The sequence below is a fragment of the Hypanus sabinus genome, chromosome 9 (genome assembly GCF_030144855.1).
Source record: "Hypanus sabinus isolate sHypSab1 chromosome 9, sHypSab1.hap1, whole genome shotgun sequence".
Taxonomy (NCBI): domain Eukaryota; kingdom Metazoa; phylum Chordata; class Chondrichthyes; order Myliobatiformes; family Dasyatidae; genus Hypanus; species Hypanus sabinus.
In genome coordinates, this window is record NC_082714.1 from 163290240 (window position 1) to 163305488 (window position 15249).

Genomic DNA, 15249 nt, shown 5'->3' on the forward strand with positions numbered 1-15249 from the left:
TTGGAAGAATAAATTGGGAACAGATGTTCTCAGGGAAATGTACGGAATAAATGTGGCAAATATTCAGGGGATATTTGCGTGGGGTTCTGCATAGTACTTTCCAACAAGACAGGGAAAAGATGGTAAGGTACAAGAACCATGGTGCACAAAGCCATTGTACAGCTGTTCAAGAAGAAAAGAAGAGCTAATGAAAGGTTCAAAACACTAGAACAGGGATCACCAACTTTTTTTGCACCGCAGACCGGTTTATTATTGACAATATCCTTGCGGACTGGCCAACCGGGGGGGGGGGGGGGGGGGTGTTAATTGCGACCGGAATATAGGTGATATGTCAACTGTGTCACTGATAAGTGGCTAATACACTCAGTTTCGTTTCTAAAAAGGTTTATCTAACGAATTTAATATTAAACACACAGCACATATTTTCCTGGCATGAATATAGTGATAAGTCAATTATAACTCACTTATAAGTCAATAGCATCATAACATTTTAAGTAACATTTAGATATTAAACACACAGTGCATATTTTCCTCATATGAACATATAAAGTCATTGCAACACACCAGTGAGAGGACAAGGTAGGCCAGAGATCCCCGTACCGGGGCCGCAGTGGTCGCAGTCCGGAGAGAGCAACCAATCGAGTGAGGAGTGCAACAGGGTGTGCACCTGCCCCCCTTGTAGGATCTATCGGCCGACAAAAGTTTGGCTCGAGGGATGACTTTCAGTAGATCGCAGCGAGGTAGCTGCTCTGCTGCTTACAAACCCTGAGCCCGAATTAGGTCATCTGCAAATATTTTAGCACTGGGTTCCCCACGAACATTCGGTGCGCTAAACAGGTTCAGAGGCTGCGCCCATCTGTCCGCGCTGCAGACCAGTAGCAATGGCACTTCCCGCCGGCTGCGTGAGGCAGCCGGTTACCCAAAGCCAACCAGTGATCCCTGGCGCTAGGGTATCACTGCACTTAGGCGACTGATGACCTCGTGTGGGTAATGACTTCACGTGGGTTCAAGTTCAACAGTGGCCGTGACAGGGAATGAGGAAAGGTGCAGCTGACTCATATCGTTCCATATCGCCAAATCATATCGTTTCCTCGCAGCCCGGTAGCACATGCTTTGCGGCCTGGTGGTTGGGGACCACTGATCTAGAAGATTATCAGGCTATCAGGAAGGAGTTTAAGAATGAAATTAGGAGAGTCAGAAGGGGTCATCAGAAGGCCTTGGCTGATAGGATTAAGGAAAACCCCAAGGCATTCTACAAATATGTGAAGAGCAAGAGGATAAGATGTGAGAGAATACGACCAATCAAGTGTGACAGTGGAAAAGTGTGTATAGAACCAGAGGATATAGCAGAGGTTCTTAATAAGTACTTTGCCTCAGTATTCACTACGAAAAGAATCTTGGTGATTGTAGGGATAACTTACAGCAGAATGAAAAGCTTGAGCATGTAGATATTAAGGAAGAGGGTGTGCTGAAGCTTTTGGAAATCATCAAGTTGGATAAGTCATCTGGACTGGATGAGATGTACCCCAGGCTACTGTGAGAGGTGAGAAAGGAGATTGCTGAGCCTCTGGCGATGATCTTTGCATCATCAATAGGGACGGGAGAGATACCAGAGGATTGGAGGGTTGCAGATGTTGTTCCATTATTCAAGAAAGGGCATAGAGATAGCCCAGGAAATTATAGAACAGTGAGTCTTACTTCAGTGGTTGGTAAGTTGATAAGGTACCCCATGCAAAGCTTATTGAGAAAGTAAGGAGACATGGGATCCAAGGGACATTGCTTTGTGGATCCAGAACTGATCTGCCTGCAGAAGGCAAAGTGTGGTTGTAGACGGGTCATATTCTGCATGGAGGTCGGTCACCAGTGGAGTGCCTCAGGGATCTGTTCTGGGACCCTTACTCTTCGTGATTTTTATAAACGACCTGGATGAAGAAGTGGAGGGATGTGTTAGTAAATATGCTGATGACACAAAGGTTGGAGTTGTTGTGAATAGTGTGGAGGGCTGTCAGAGGTTACAGTGGGACATTAATAGAATGCAAAACTGGACTGAGAAGTGGCAAATGGAGTTCAACCCAGATAAATGTGAAGTGGTTCACTTTGGGAGGTCAAATATGATGGCAGAATATAGTATTAATGGTAAGACTCTTGGCAGTGTGGAGGATCAGAGGGATCTTGGGGTCCGAGTCCATAGGACGCTCAAAGCAGCTGCACAGGTTGACTCTGTGGTTAAGAAAGTATATGGTGCATTGGCCTTCATGGGACTGTCTTTAGGAGCCAAGAAGTAATGTTGCAGATGTATAGGATCCTAGTCAGACTTGGAGTACTGTGTTCAGTTCTGCTCACCTCACTATAGGAAGGATGTGGAAGCCATAGAAAGGGTGCAGAGGAGATTTACAAGGATGGTGCTTGGATTGGGGAGCATGCCTTATGAGAATAGGTTGAGTGAACTTGGTCTTTTCTCCCTGGAGCGATGGAGGATGAGTGGTGACCTGATAGAGGTGTACAAGATAATGAGAGGCATTGACCGTGTGGATAGTCAGAGGTTTTTTCCCAGGGCTGGAATGGCTAGCATGAGAGGGCTCAGATTTAAGGTGCTTGGAAGAGGATACAGAGGAGATGTCAGGGGTAAGTTTATAACGCAGAGAGTGGTAAGTGCATGGAATGGGCTGCTGGTGACGGTGGTGGAGGCGGATATGATAGGGTCTTTTAAGAGACTCCTGGACAGGTACATGGAGTTTAGAAAAATAGAGGGCTATGGGTAAACCTGGGTAATTTCTAAGGTAAGAACATGTTTGGTAAGCTTTGTGGGCCAAAGGGCCTGTATTGTGCATAGGTTTTCTGTGTTTTCTATGTACCAAGATAGAGTGAAAAGCTTGTCTTGTATACCATTCACACAGATCAGATCATTTCACTGTGCTTCGAGCTGGAACAGGGTAAAACAGTAACAATGCATAATAAAGTGTAAAAACTGCAGAGGAAGTGTGGTGCGGGTAGACGAGCAACAAACAGAAAATGCTGGAGGAACTCAGCAGACCAGTCAGCATCTAAAAAAAGAATACCGTCGATGTTTTGGCCCCCTTCCCTGCCTCACCGTTTTCCTGACGAGGCGTCTCGGCCCAGAGTGTCATAATATTCCCTTTATTCCTCTCCATGGATGCTGAGCGAGCTTATTCCCATTTTTTGTGTGTGTTCCACCAGTTTTCCACCTCTCTTTCACCTTCTCTGTCCCCTTCCCCGCCTTCTCTCATTCACATGTTCTCCTGCTCTGAAGAGGTGCTGTTCTGGAGCCTGGGGCTCCTCGAGAGAATGGACTGCACCCTCCCTCGGGCAGCCCCATTCTCTGTGGCCTTTTCACAAGGACCTGAATTTATCCCTGATTTCATTTCACTGCCTTTCGTAGGAGGAGACTGGTTATTTTGAGTTGTTGGAAAGACTGGTGTGTCTGTCTTGCTCGCTGAAAGGCTTATTGTTTGCTGATCTGTACACGGCTGGCGACAGATGTTTGCACAGTTCCAGTGTGGGGCTGGGGGTGGGGGGGAGATGGCCCAGAGGCCCAGGAGCACTGAATGACATGCACTCCATTCAGTACCTGGGATCCTGCAGGAATGATCCGGAAACCAGCCTGAGAGGCGGAGAAGCTGGCAGGCTTGTCAGTGCTGGGATAAATCGCAGGCTCACAGCCACTGTTCAGTCAAACTGATATTGATGGGGAATGTGCCACTGAAGTACAACAACTTTCGATGGGGAAGGGAAGAGCACCTTCAATGATGTGAAATGACCCAGGGCGTTCCAAAGATTAAAGGTCAGCTTTATTTGTCACGTGCACATTGAAACTCACAGTGAAATGTGGCGTTTTGCATCGACGGCCCACACAGTCTGAGGATGCGTGTGAGGAGCCCACAAGACTCACCATGCTTCCAGTGCCAACATAGCATGCCCAGTTACTCGCCCTAACGTGTACGCCTTTGGAGTGTGAGTGGAAGCTGGAGGTCACGGGGAGAACGTACAACTCCTCACAGAAGCAGTGGGTACCGAACTTGAGACACTGGCACTGTAAAGCCTTCACTAACCACTATGTTACCATGCTATCTTGGTGCCTTTTGCTGAGAAGTCCACATCTCTCCCATGAGCCTTCGCGGCTGGGATGCTGGAAGGACTGCAGGGCTCCCCGTTGTTGTAGTGTATATACACGTAGAACATTGAACAGAACAGCACTGGAACAGGGCCCACAGCGGCTGGAAGTCCAAACTGCTGGAGGAACGCAGCAAGTCAGGCAGATATTGAAAGGACATGGAGAGGAGGTTTCCTATAGTGGGGCAGTCTAGGACCAGAGGGCACTGCCTCAGAATGGAGGAATGTCCATTTAGAAGAGATGAGGAGGAATTTCTTTAGCCAGAGGGTGGTGAATCCGTGGAATTCATTGCCACAGACAGCTGTGGAGGCCAAGTCATTGAGGAGATTTAAAGTGGAGGTTGATAAGTTTTTGATTCCTCAGGCTGTCAAAGCTGATGGGGAGAAGGCAGGAAAATGGGGTTTAGAGGGATAATCTATCTGCCATGTTGGAATGGCAGAGCAGACTTGATGGGCCGAATGGCCTGAATCTGCTCCGATGTCTTTCCTTATCTGTGGACAGGCCCTTCGGCACACCACATCTGCCCTTTTGTGATTCCAAACTGAACTAAATCCCTTCCGCCTGCACATGATCCATATCCCTTCCCTCCCTGTGTATTCATATTCATGTGTCTGTCTAGCAGCCTCTTAAAACACACAGTACAGGCCCTTCAGCCCACAGTGTTGTGCTGGCAATTTAACTTACTCTAAGATCATTCTCACCCTTCCCTTGCACATAAATCACCATTTTTCTATCATCCATGTTCCTATCTAGGAGCAACTTCAATGTCCTGAAAGTAGCTGCCCCTATCACCACACCTATCAGTGCATTACCGGCTGGGCCGACAACTCCTGAACTTCCCCCTCTCTAACCTTAGAATCATATCCTCTGGTTTTTGAAATTTCCACCCTGAAGGAAAAAGGTTCTGACTGTCGACCCAGTCTATCCCTGTCCGTTGTTCCTTCAACTTCCAAACCCTTTTGAGAACAACCCACGTTTGTCCAACCTGTCACACCCTCTGATCCAGGACGCATTCCAGTGAACCTCTTCTGTACCTCCTCCACATCCTACCCTTAATGGGACAACCTGAACTGCACACAATACTGTATAGCTCTATGTTCCACGTGTTCTGTAAGGTTGCCATAGCTGAGGGTGGTACTGGGGACAAGCTCCCACTACCTATTAACTTTTCCCAATGACGTGCATCGCAAACAGCCTCTGACAACCAAGTCCAGCTCCCGGCCTTCACGTGTGGCTTAGTCACTAAGGCTGGAGGAAACATTCCTACTGACTAGAGGGAGGGGCAAAGGCAGGTCACTGGTGTCTTAAAAACAGTTGCTTCAGGCAGGTGGGGCTCATCAGCCCTGGTTGGCAGCTCATCCAGGAAAACTCCGATCTCAAACCTCCACTGCCTTGCGGCTACACCCACTCATGGGGAAAGCTTCAGGAGTAAACCCCAAGGGAAAAATCCAGAGCTGGAGTCCCTAAGGAGATCCCATTGCTGACTGGCAACTGTGCCAAACTGTATCGGCCTCTGCTGTTCCTGCATAAGCTGTGAGCAGAGGGAGAGCCTGTTACATGAGCAACAGCTTGCTCTCCATATTGTACTGCCCTGGCTTGCGGATCACGCAGACAGCTGGGAAGCAACATCCGTGGTCAACCCTGACCAGCGAAGGGCCCCTACATGTTCCCCTACAGTACCACACATTGGGAAGTGCTTTATTGACTGCAGTACCCCAGCTGATATCGAGAGGTGGAGTTTGTCAGGTGAGATTCCTCCAAAGCCCCATGCAGCATGGCAGCGTAGCAGTTGGCGTAGAGCAAGATGTGGGTTCAGTTCCTGCTGCTGTCTGTGAGGATGTTCTCCCTGCGACTGCATGGGTTTCCTCTGGGTACTCCGGATTCCACACGTTCCAGAGACGTTGGGGTTGAGGTTAGTGAGTTGTGGGCGTGCCATATAGGTGCCAGCAGCGTGGAGACACCTACAGCTGTACAGCACAATCCTCGGTTTATGATTTAATGCAAACAACACATTTCACTGTACACTCAACAAATAAAACAAACCCACTGCACGTGTGGTCTGACTAAAGTTTTATGCAGTCACAGCATGACTTCCTGAAGTTTACACTCAACGACACTCCCGCTGAAGGCAAGCACGCAATACTCCTTCATCACCATCTTACCTACTTGCACAACACATTCAGTGAGCCATCCCGCTGCCCTTCACTGCTATTAAGGGTGGGGGGGTGCCGTCTACACTTTCTCCAGTAGTGTAGCGGTTAGCACAACACTATTACGGCTCAGGGTGTTCGGAGTATTGTTCAATCCTGGCACCGTTCTGTAAGGAGTCTCTGCACACCCTTCCCATGGAACCCAGGTTTCCCCCACGTGCTCCAGTTTCCTCCCACAGTCCAAAGATGCACCAGGTACGTTCATCGGGCATTGTAAGTTATGCCGTGATTAGGCTCAGGTTAATCAGGTCTGTTGGGGGTTGAGGTAAGCGTGGTTCAAAGGGGTGCAACACCAGTTGTTGCGTCTTGGTTGTGTTTATGCGTTCCTCATCAATTGTAGGGCTCACCTCACGAGTATCTTCACCAATGCCCTCTCTAATGTGGTTTAGAACTGCATGAACCAGCCTTAGCTCAGAGAAGGACATTTTTACATGGCCTAAAATCTGCGTGGCACTTTAAATGTTTTTTTTTAACATGCATGCTATGAATATTTAGAATGAGAATAAAAAACTCACTTTCGATTTTATTTATTAATTGAAGGGTGTCATTTAGTAATGCATACATTAAGCAATGATACAATATTCCTCCAGTATGATATCACAGAAACACAAGACAGACCAAGACTAACTGACAAAAACCACATAATTATAACATATATTTACAACACTGCAAAGCAATGCCGTAATTTGATAAGGGCAGACCATAGGCACGGTAATACAAAGTCTCAAAGTCCCCGACAGCCCATCATTTCACGCAGACGGTAGAAGGAAGAAAAGCTCTTCCTGCCATGAACCTTCAGCGCCACAAAGCTTCCCGATGCAGCCTCTGGAAGCATCCGACCACAGCCAACTCCGAGTCCGTCCGAAAACTTCGAGCCTCCGACCAGCCCTCCGACACCGAGCACCGAGCACCATCGCTGCCGAGTGCTTCGACCCCGGCCCCCTCCGCCAAACAACAGGCAAAGCTGAGGATTCGGGGCCTTCCTCTCCAGAGAGTTTTCGATCGCACGGTAGCAGTGGCAGTGAAACAGGCATTTCAGAAGTTTCACCAGATGTTCTTCTCACGTCCGTCCCCATCAAATCAGGATTGTGCACAGCATCCTACTTAACAGATAACAGATATTCATCCTGAAGTGGCCGCTGCGCGCTGCTGTTGCACTGCCATCTTGCTGCAATACATTTAGAACGGAGATGATGAGGCATTTCTTTAGCCAGAGGGTGGTAAATCTGTGGAATTTGTTGCCACAGGCAGCTGTGGAAGCAAAATCATTGGGTATATTTAAGGAGATGGTTTGATAGATTCTTAATTAGTCAGGGCATGAAGGAATACAGGGAGAAGGCAGGAGACTGGGGTTGAGAAAGAAAATGGATCAAGCATGATAAAATGGGTGAGGCACATGGCCAAGTGGTTAAGGCGTTGGACTAGTGATCTGAAGGTCGTGAGTTCGAGCCCCAGCCGAGGCAGCATGTTGAGTCCTTGAGCAAGGCACTTAACCGCACACTGCTCCAGTCCACTCAGCTGAAAATGGGTACTGGCAAAATGCCAGGGGTTAACCTCGCGATAGACTGGCGACCTATCCAGTGGGGGAGTCTCAGTTGCTTCACGCCATGGAAACCGGCATAAGCCTATAAGGGTCATCATTATAAGCCTATAAGGGACAGACTATAACTTTAAATTTTATGATAAAATGGAACAGACTAGATGGGCCAAATAACCTAATTCTGCTCCTCTATCTTATGGTCTTGTGGTGTTGTGATACAGAGGAGAAAGTTTTATCCATATTAGGTGGTAATTTTCTGGAACACACTGCCTGCTGGGATGGTCCAGATGGAGGTGACTATTGATGTCAGTTGGATGAGCATACAAGAGGAACAGAGGAATGGGGCTGCATGGAGAGAGCATTGCCTGATGGGCCGAATATCCTCCCCTATGTTATATTGCCTCCAAAATTACCCCCCCCCCATCAGTGCTCATCTCTTATACGTCCACATGTGTGTTTACACATGAGCATTTCTGCGTGAACCCGTGCATGGTGACATTACTACAAGTATACGTACTTGCCAGTCTCCTCATACACGTTGCCATGTCTGCGGGTGACTGCTGATCTTTGCTGCTGTTACGCTCACCTCTCCTCTCCTCTTCTGTCCTGTTCCAATGCAGGGCGAGATGGGGCCGCCAGGTGTCCGCGGAGTGGAAGGCCACAGGGGATTCCAGGTAAGGAACTCTTGGGGTGGTGCGGTAGGGTAGTGATTAACGTTTCACTATTAAAGTGCCCGGGGCCACAGGTTCAGCTCCTGTTGCTGCCTGTGAGGAGATTTGTGTCCTCCTCCTGACCCCATCGGTTTCCCGTGGATGCTCAGGTCTCCTTCCATGTACAGGTTGGTACGTTAATTGGTCACATGGGTGTAATTGGGCAGGGTATGGAGGGCTAAGGTCTGGGTGTGGGTCAATGGGACCAGGCAGAAGTTTGGCATGGGCTAGGTGTGCTGAAAAGCTTGTCTCTGAGCCAGAGTGGCCTGTTAATGTGCTGTATCAAAATGAAATAAAATAAAAAGCATTCACCTGCAGGTACCTGCCAAAAAGTGCCTGTGGAATTCTAGCAAAGTTGCTCAAGTTGGTGCTGATGTTAGTCAGTGGATAAAGACTGATCTGTAAGGGCAATGGAAGTGAAGGCTATTGGTTTCTCATCTCCCAATAGGCCCAAGGGAGCTTTTACATCCCTTGAGAGTGCAAAGGGGAGCTGCTTTCTAACAACAGAGACCAAAAGCTGACACCAGTGCCAACACAGCACACCCTCAGTACTGCACTGGAAGGGCCGTCTCAGTTTTTCATTAAGGTCCTACAAAGAATTGTAGAGCACTACAACGCAGGAGCAGGCTTTTCAGCTCATCTAGTCTATGCCAAACTTCTCCCTGGTCCCATCGACCCACATCCAGACAATAGACCCCATACCCCTCCCATCCATGTACATCCAAACTTCTCCCTCATCCCATCGACCCACACCCAGACCATAGACCCCATACCCCTCCCATCCATGTACATCCAAACTTCTCCCTGGTCCCATCGACCCACACCCGGACCATAGACCCCATACCCCTCCCATCCATGTACATCCAAACTTCTCCCTGGTCCCATCGACCCACACCCAGACCATAGACCCCATACCCCTCCCATCCGTGTACATCCAAACTTCTCCCTGGTCCCATCGACCCACACCCGGACCATAGACCCCATACCCCTCACATCCATGTACATCCAAACTTCTCCCTGGTCCCATCGACCCACACCCAGACCATAGACCCCCTACCCCTCCCATCCATTTACCTCTCCAAACTTCTCCCTGGTCCCATCGACCCACACCTAGACCATAGACCCCATACCCCTCCCATCCATGTACCTATCCAAACTTTTCTGTGGTCCCATCAACCCACACCCAGACCATAGACCCCATACCCCTCCCATCCATGTACATCCAAACTTCTCCCTCGTCGCATCAACCCACACCCGGACCATAGACCCCATACCCCTCCCATCCATGTACCTATCCAAACTTCTCCCTCGTCCCATCAACCCACACCCAGACCATAGACCCCCTACCCCTCCCATCCATTTACCTCTCCAAACTTCTCCCTGGTCCCATCGACCCACACCTAGACCATAGACCCAATACCCCTCCCATCCATGTACCTATCCAAACTTTTCTGTGGTCCCATCAACCCACACCCAGACCATAGACCCCATACCCCTCCCATCCATGTACATCCAAACTTCTCCCTCGTCGCATCAACCCACACCCGGACCATAGACCCCATACCCCTCCCATCCATGTACCTATCCAAACTTCTCCCTCGTCCCATCAACCCACACCCAGACCATAGACCCCATACCCCTCCCATCCATGTACCTATCCAAACTTCTCCCTGGTCCCATCGACCCACACCCAGACCACAGACCCCATACCCCTCCCATCCATGTACCTATCCAAACTTCTCCCTGGTCCCATCAACCCACACCCGGACCATAGACCCCATACCCCTCCCATCCATGTACCTATCCAAACTTCTCCCTGGTCCCATCAACCCACACCCAGACCATAGACCCCATACCCCTCCCATCCATGTACCTCTCCAAACTTCTCCCTGGTCCCATCGACCCACACCCGGACCATAGACCCCATACCCTTCCCATCTATGTACCTATCCAAACTTCTCTTAAATGTTGAAATCAAACCAGCATCCACTGCACACACTGGCAGCTCATTCCACACTTGCACCATCCTCTGAGTGAAGAAGTTCCCCCTCATGTTTTCGATAAACATTTCACCTTTCACCCTTAACCTGCAGTCTCAGTACTGACAATGCATTTGCCTGCTTGCATTTACCCTAGCCACACCCCTCATCATCTTATATTCTTCTATCAAATCTGGGCTCCTTCTCTTCTGCTCCAGAGAATGAAGTCCTAATCTATTCATCCTTTCCCTAAAACTCAGGTCCTCAAGTACAGACAAAATCCTTGTAAGTTTTCTCTGTACTCCTTTAATGTTATTGATAATTTTCCTGTGGGTAGGTGACTGGAACTGCACACACACACACAACTCCAAAAGCCAATACGTACTTCTGCGGTCACTTCAGCTTGGCCATTATTATGGAGTCATACAGTTCTGTAGGAGTTTATGAGACATTGATTCCGCATCAACAACTCCCGTATCCTGCTGAGGGGCAGCCCCTGCAGGCAGTACTGCAGCATGGCGGCAGTCCGCAGCTCACAGTACATGAACAGCTCCAGGATCTGGAAGGTGCAGGCTGAATTTACAACCCTCTGCAGATTTTTCCCCATCAGAGCAATACTTAATAATTACTACAAATTGCTGTGATTTTATTTATATATTTTTTTAAAAAATATGGTTTAGGGACAGCTTATTCCGCTCAACCATCAGATTTCTGAACAAATTTCTACAGACACGCTGTGGGGAGCATTCTAGCAGCCTGCATCACTGACTGGTATGGAGGGGAACACCGCACAGGATCGAAATGAGCTGCAGGAATTTGTAAACTCAGTCAGCTCCATCATGGGCACTATCCTCTCCAGCATCCAGTACATCTGTAAGGAGCGATGTCTCTAAAAGGTGGCATCTGTCATTGAGGACCCCCACTACCCAGGTCATGTCCCCTTCTCAATGCTACCATCAGGGAGGAGGCACAGGAGCCTGAAGGTACACACACAATGATTCAGGAACAGCTTCTTCTCCTCTGCCATCAGATTCTGAACCCATGAACACTACCACTCTATATTTCTTTTTTTTTGCACTTTATTTAAGTTAATTCAACTTTTTCCTGTATTCAACTTTTTAAAATTTAATTTAACTTTATAATATATAATGTTACATATCCCGTAACTGGGTCACTTACCAGCAAAGATAGAGAGGTCCGTTGAAGTCTGATGGTACTATTTTTAATGGTATTTATTGATAAAAATACACAAAAATAATATCATTGCAAACATACATATAATATACGTCGTCAGTACTAAATTTAAAAGCACAGGTATAATAATAATCAATAAGAAATAGCTCTATAATGTATTGTCCGATGGAAATATAAAAGTCACTCAAGTTCATTCAAGCTGCAGCTTTTGGTTGGAGAGAAAGACGGATGTTTAACTTGCCCATTCCTTTTATGATGTCAATCCTTCGAGAGTCGTTGGGGGCCGATTTCCCCTTTGTTGTTAGCTAAAGCCGTTCTTCTGTGGCAGGACCCACCAATTCCGAGGCAAATGGAAAAGGACGCACGTGGCTTTCCACTGGCTTTCGCTATTACGCTGTCACAGGATTTCGAGCGTTTCTTCTGGCGCGTCTGAGGGGCTGTTCCCACAGACCCTCTTTTATCCCCACTCACGGGGTCTCAGATGTCAATTAGGTTGGGGAGGATGCCATCCCCCAACCAGCCCACGTTGCCTGATTCCTTGAGGGCATCGATGAATAGCACAGCACTCAATACACAATTCCGTCTCCAAGAGACAATAGCCGTTATCAATGGTTCCGCCTTTCGGAGGCCAGGACACATTCTAAACTCTTTGTGGATTCTGCATGTCTTTCTCTCATTTCCTGGGTCTCCTGACCTGACTTAATAGCGATCTTGCGATTCTCAAAAAGGAGGTGGGGGGGGAGCACAGGCGTAACACCCCCTTTCTTCAACGCGGTTCTTAGCATTGGAAAAAAATGAAGTAATACAGAGTCTTACAGGATTTTAGAATTTAACACCATACAATTTTTTTTTAACAGGGTAGTACAGTTATACATTCAATTCAGTATCTAGATGGTTACCGATTACATTGTCACTTCCTTTAATATCTTAACATTTTGTACCTTACTAAAGTCTTGTAGCATCAGACTCCAATTTAATAACCACCTATTTGTAGGTCTTATTGTTCTTTAGCAAACAAAAACTAAAGAGTTGTGATCTTAGCTTACGGGTATACTACAAAAGTTCATGCAAATACTAATCTTTATTTTGCTTTCAAACTTAACAGGCAGGCTTCCATGGGGTTGTTTTTATTATTCACATGCTTTGTCGAAATCCCGTAAAACCGGCTTTTGCTATTTAAAAATGGCGTCCCCATTGACCTTCGCCTCTTTTCCGGTTAATTCCCACGTGGGGAGCTTGTGCACCCTGACGAAATAGGCTTTTGTCTGCTCCTTCCATAGGAGTTATTTTATCAACAATGTGTTCCAAACTTAGACCATATTCTGAATTTCCACCCAATTCTTTAATTTTACGCAAGTTGCTAGTTTTCTCTTCAGGACCCTTCAGGCTATTAGTTTTCAGTTCGAACTCTTTGTTCAAACAGCATTTCAAATTCTGCCTTTTCACACCACACTCCGGAATAACAATAGCGTGTGAGGCCCCTTTACCTTCCAACTCAACCTGTAATTCATTCACAGGCTTTCTGGTACCACGCCATTGTCTCTGTAGCCTGGTTGCTGCCTTTGATATCAGTCCAGCCTTTAAATTTTCTTCATTCAATTTGGGAACTACATATTTCCCTTTTCCTTCAATAATAATATTCATCTCCCCACAAACTTTTAACACACCTTCGAGCACAAACACCTGGGAACTCTCACTTCCCACTATTACCAAGGTTAACCCTTTCTTCACTGAACCAAGTCTATCTGACCCACAAGGACTGCATTCCTTTTCAACTGAATCAAATACCTCAGACTTTTTCTGAGCTCCACTACTAGGTTCAGTACCACGTGCATCCACATCTTGGACACACTCAAACGGGACATTTGCCTCTTCCAGGCTTTCAATACCCGTACCCAGTCCAAATTTTAAATTCCCCTGATTCTCCCAGTTACTCTCTGGGCAACTCCCTTCCGGAGTAAACTCAACCCCGCGGGCTGAAACAACCTCATCTGCCAACCCAGCAGACTTCTTCAAGGTAATGGCATCCTTTTCATCTAGGACTGCCTTCATTTCATTATCGGGAACACCTTTAGAATTTTCAACTTCTTCAAACAGTTCTGCCAAACCAGACAGATCATCCATATCCAACTCTGGACCTTTTAACAGCCTTATCTGTTTCTCATCTTTATTTCGTGCCTCTAGAACTTTTCTCCTTGCTAAGGGCAGGTCTACCCCCTCTCCCTTACTCTCTTTCACTTTCCTATTCTCCATTTTCCCACCCTCCTGGTACAGGGTCGGTAAAAACGTCTCGGCCAAATCGATACTGGCCTGATTTAAACTGCTCCCTTTCTCAGCTGCCTCTCTGGACATGCTGCGAGTGACCGCGCAGGCGGGGTAGATCTTGGAATCTAAGGGCGGGGCCGCAACACTCACCGGCCGGCTTGTCAGCATCATTGCTGCCCAAACCTTACCACCGGCTAAATCGTTACCAAGAAGGACGTCCGCATCAGTTCTCGGGAATTCTGATCACACCCCCATTTCAACTGGTCCAGAGACTAGCTCACAATTCATAATGACCCTATGCAAGGGCACCATTTCCGTCCCTTTTCCTATTCCTTTCACAACTACCATTCCCATCTTGCGACCAAAATCCAGTACCTTACTGCTGATCAATGATAGCTCAGCCCCCGTATCTCTCCAGATCCGTACTGGAACTGGTGTGTCTCCCTCCCTCACAGACACGGTTCCGTTTGACATACAAGTCTCAGACGCTTCTTGTACTCTGTCTACCTGGGGCTCTCTTGTCGATTTACTGATTACCACGGCACATCCGATAGGGACTGCGGCTTTCCCTTTTCCTGTCTCCTTCCTCAGAGCAAAGCAACTAGATGCAATATGTCCCCCCTTTCCACAATTAAAACAGGTCAAGCCCGGAAATCTCTGGCCGTCTTGCCTCTCCCCCTCAATCTTACCACTAGCTCCCGGCGGGACCTCTGCCTCAGCCGGCGGGCTTTCTCGATTGTTCCCACGGTCTCTCTGGGAACTTTTATTCGAGGAAAACTTTGTCTTGTGGGTTAGGGCATATTCATCTGCGAACCTAGCAAAGTCTGAGATGGACTTATTCGGCTTCTCATTCAAATACATCCGGATATCCTCCGAAACACAACCTTTAAATTCCTCAATCAGAATTAACTCCCTGAGATGCCAAAAATCCTCTTCCACTATCTCTGCTGTGCACCAATGGTCCAAGAGCACACCCTTCTCATAGGCAAACTCAGTGTACGTCTGATTCCCCCCTTTCTTTAAATTTCTGAACTTTTGTCTGTACGCTTCAGGTACTAATTCATAACTCCGGAGAATGGCCGCCTTTACTTTGTCATAACTCTCCGCCTCTTCCTCCTCCGTGGACAACGCCGTATATGCTCATTGTGCCTTCCCTTTTAACACACTTTGTAACAGCGCCACCCACTGATCTCTGGGCCACTCCTGATTCACTGCCACC

The 15249-nt window shown here is 47.6% G+C and overlaps 1 protein-coding gene across 1 annotated transcript in view; it reads left to right on the forward strand.

The window, feature by feature from the left end:
- The window catches only part of col9a3 (collagen, type IX, alpha 3), a 122108-nt gene that overhangs the window by 63118 nt on the left and 43741 nt on the right, over window positions 1-15249 (forward strand). The window contains exon 22 of the mRNA XM_059981207.1: window positions 8503-8556. Within this exon, the coding sequence (XP_059837190.1) occupies window positions 8503-8556 (54 nt within the window). The remainder of the gene's footprint in view (window positions 1-8502; window positions 8557-15249) is intronic.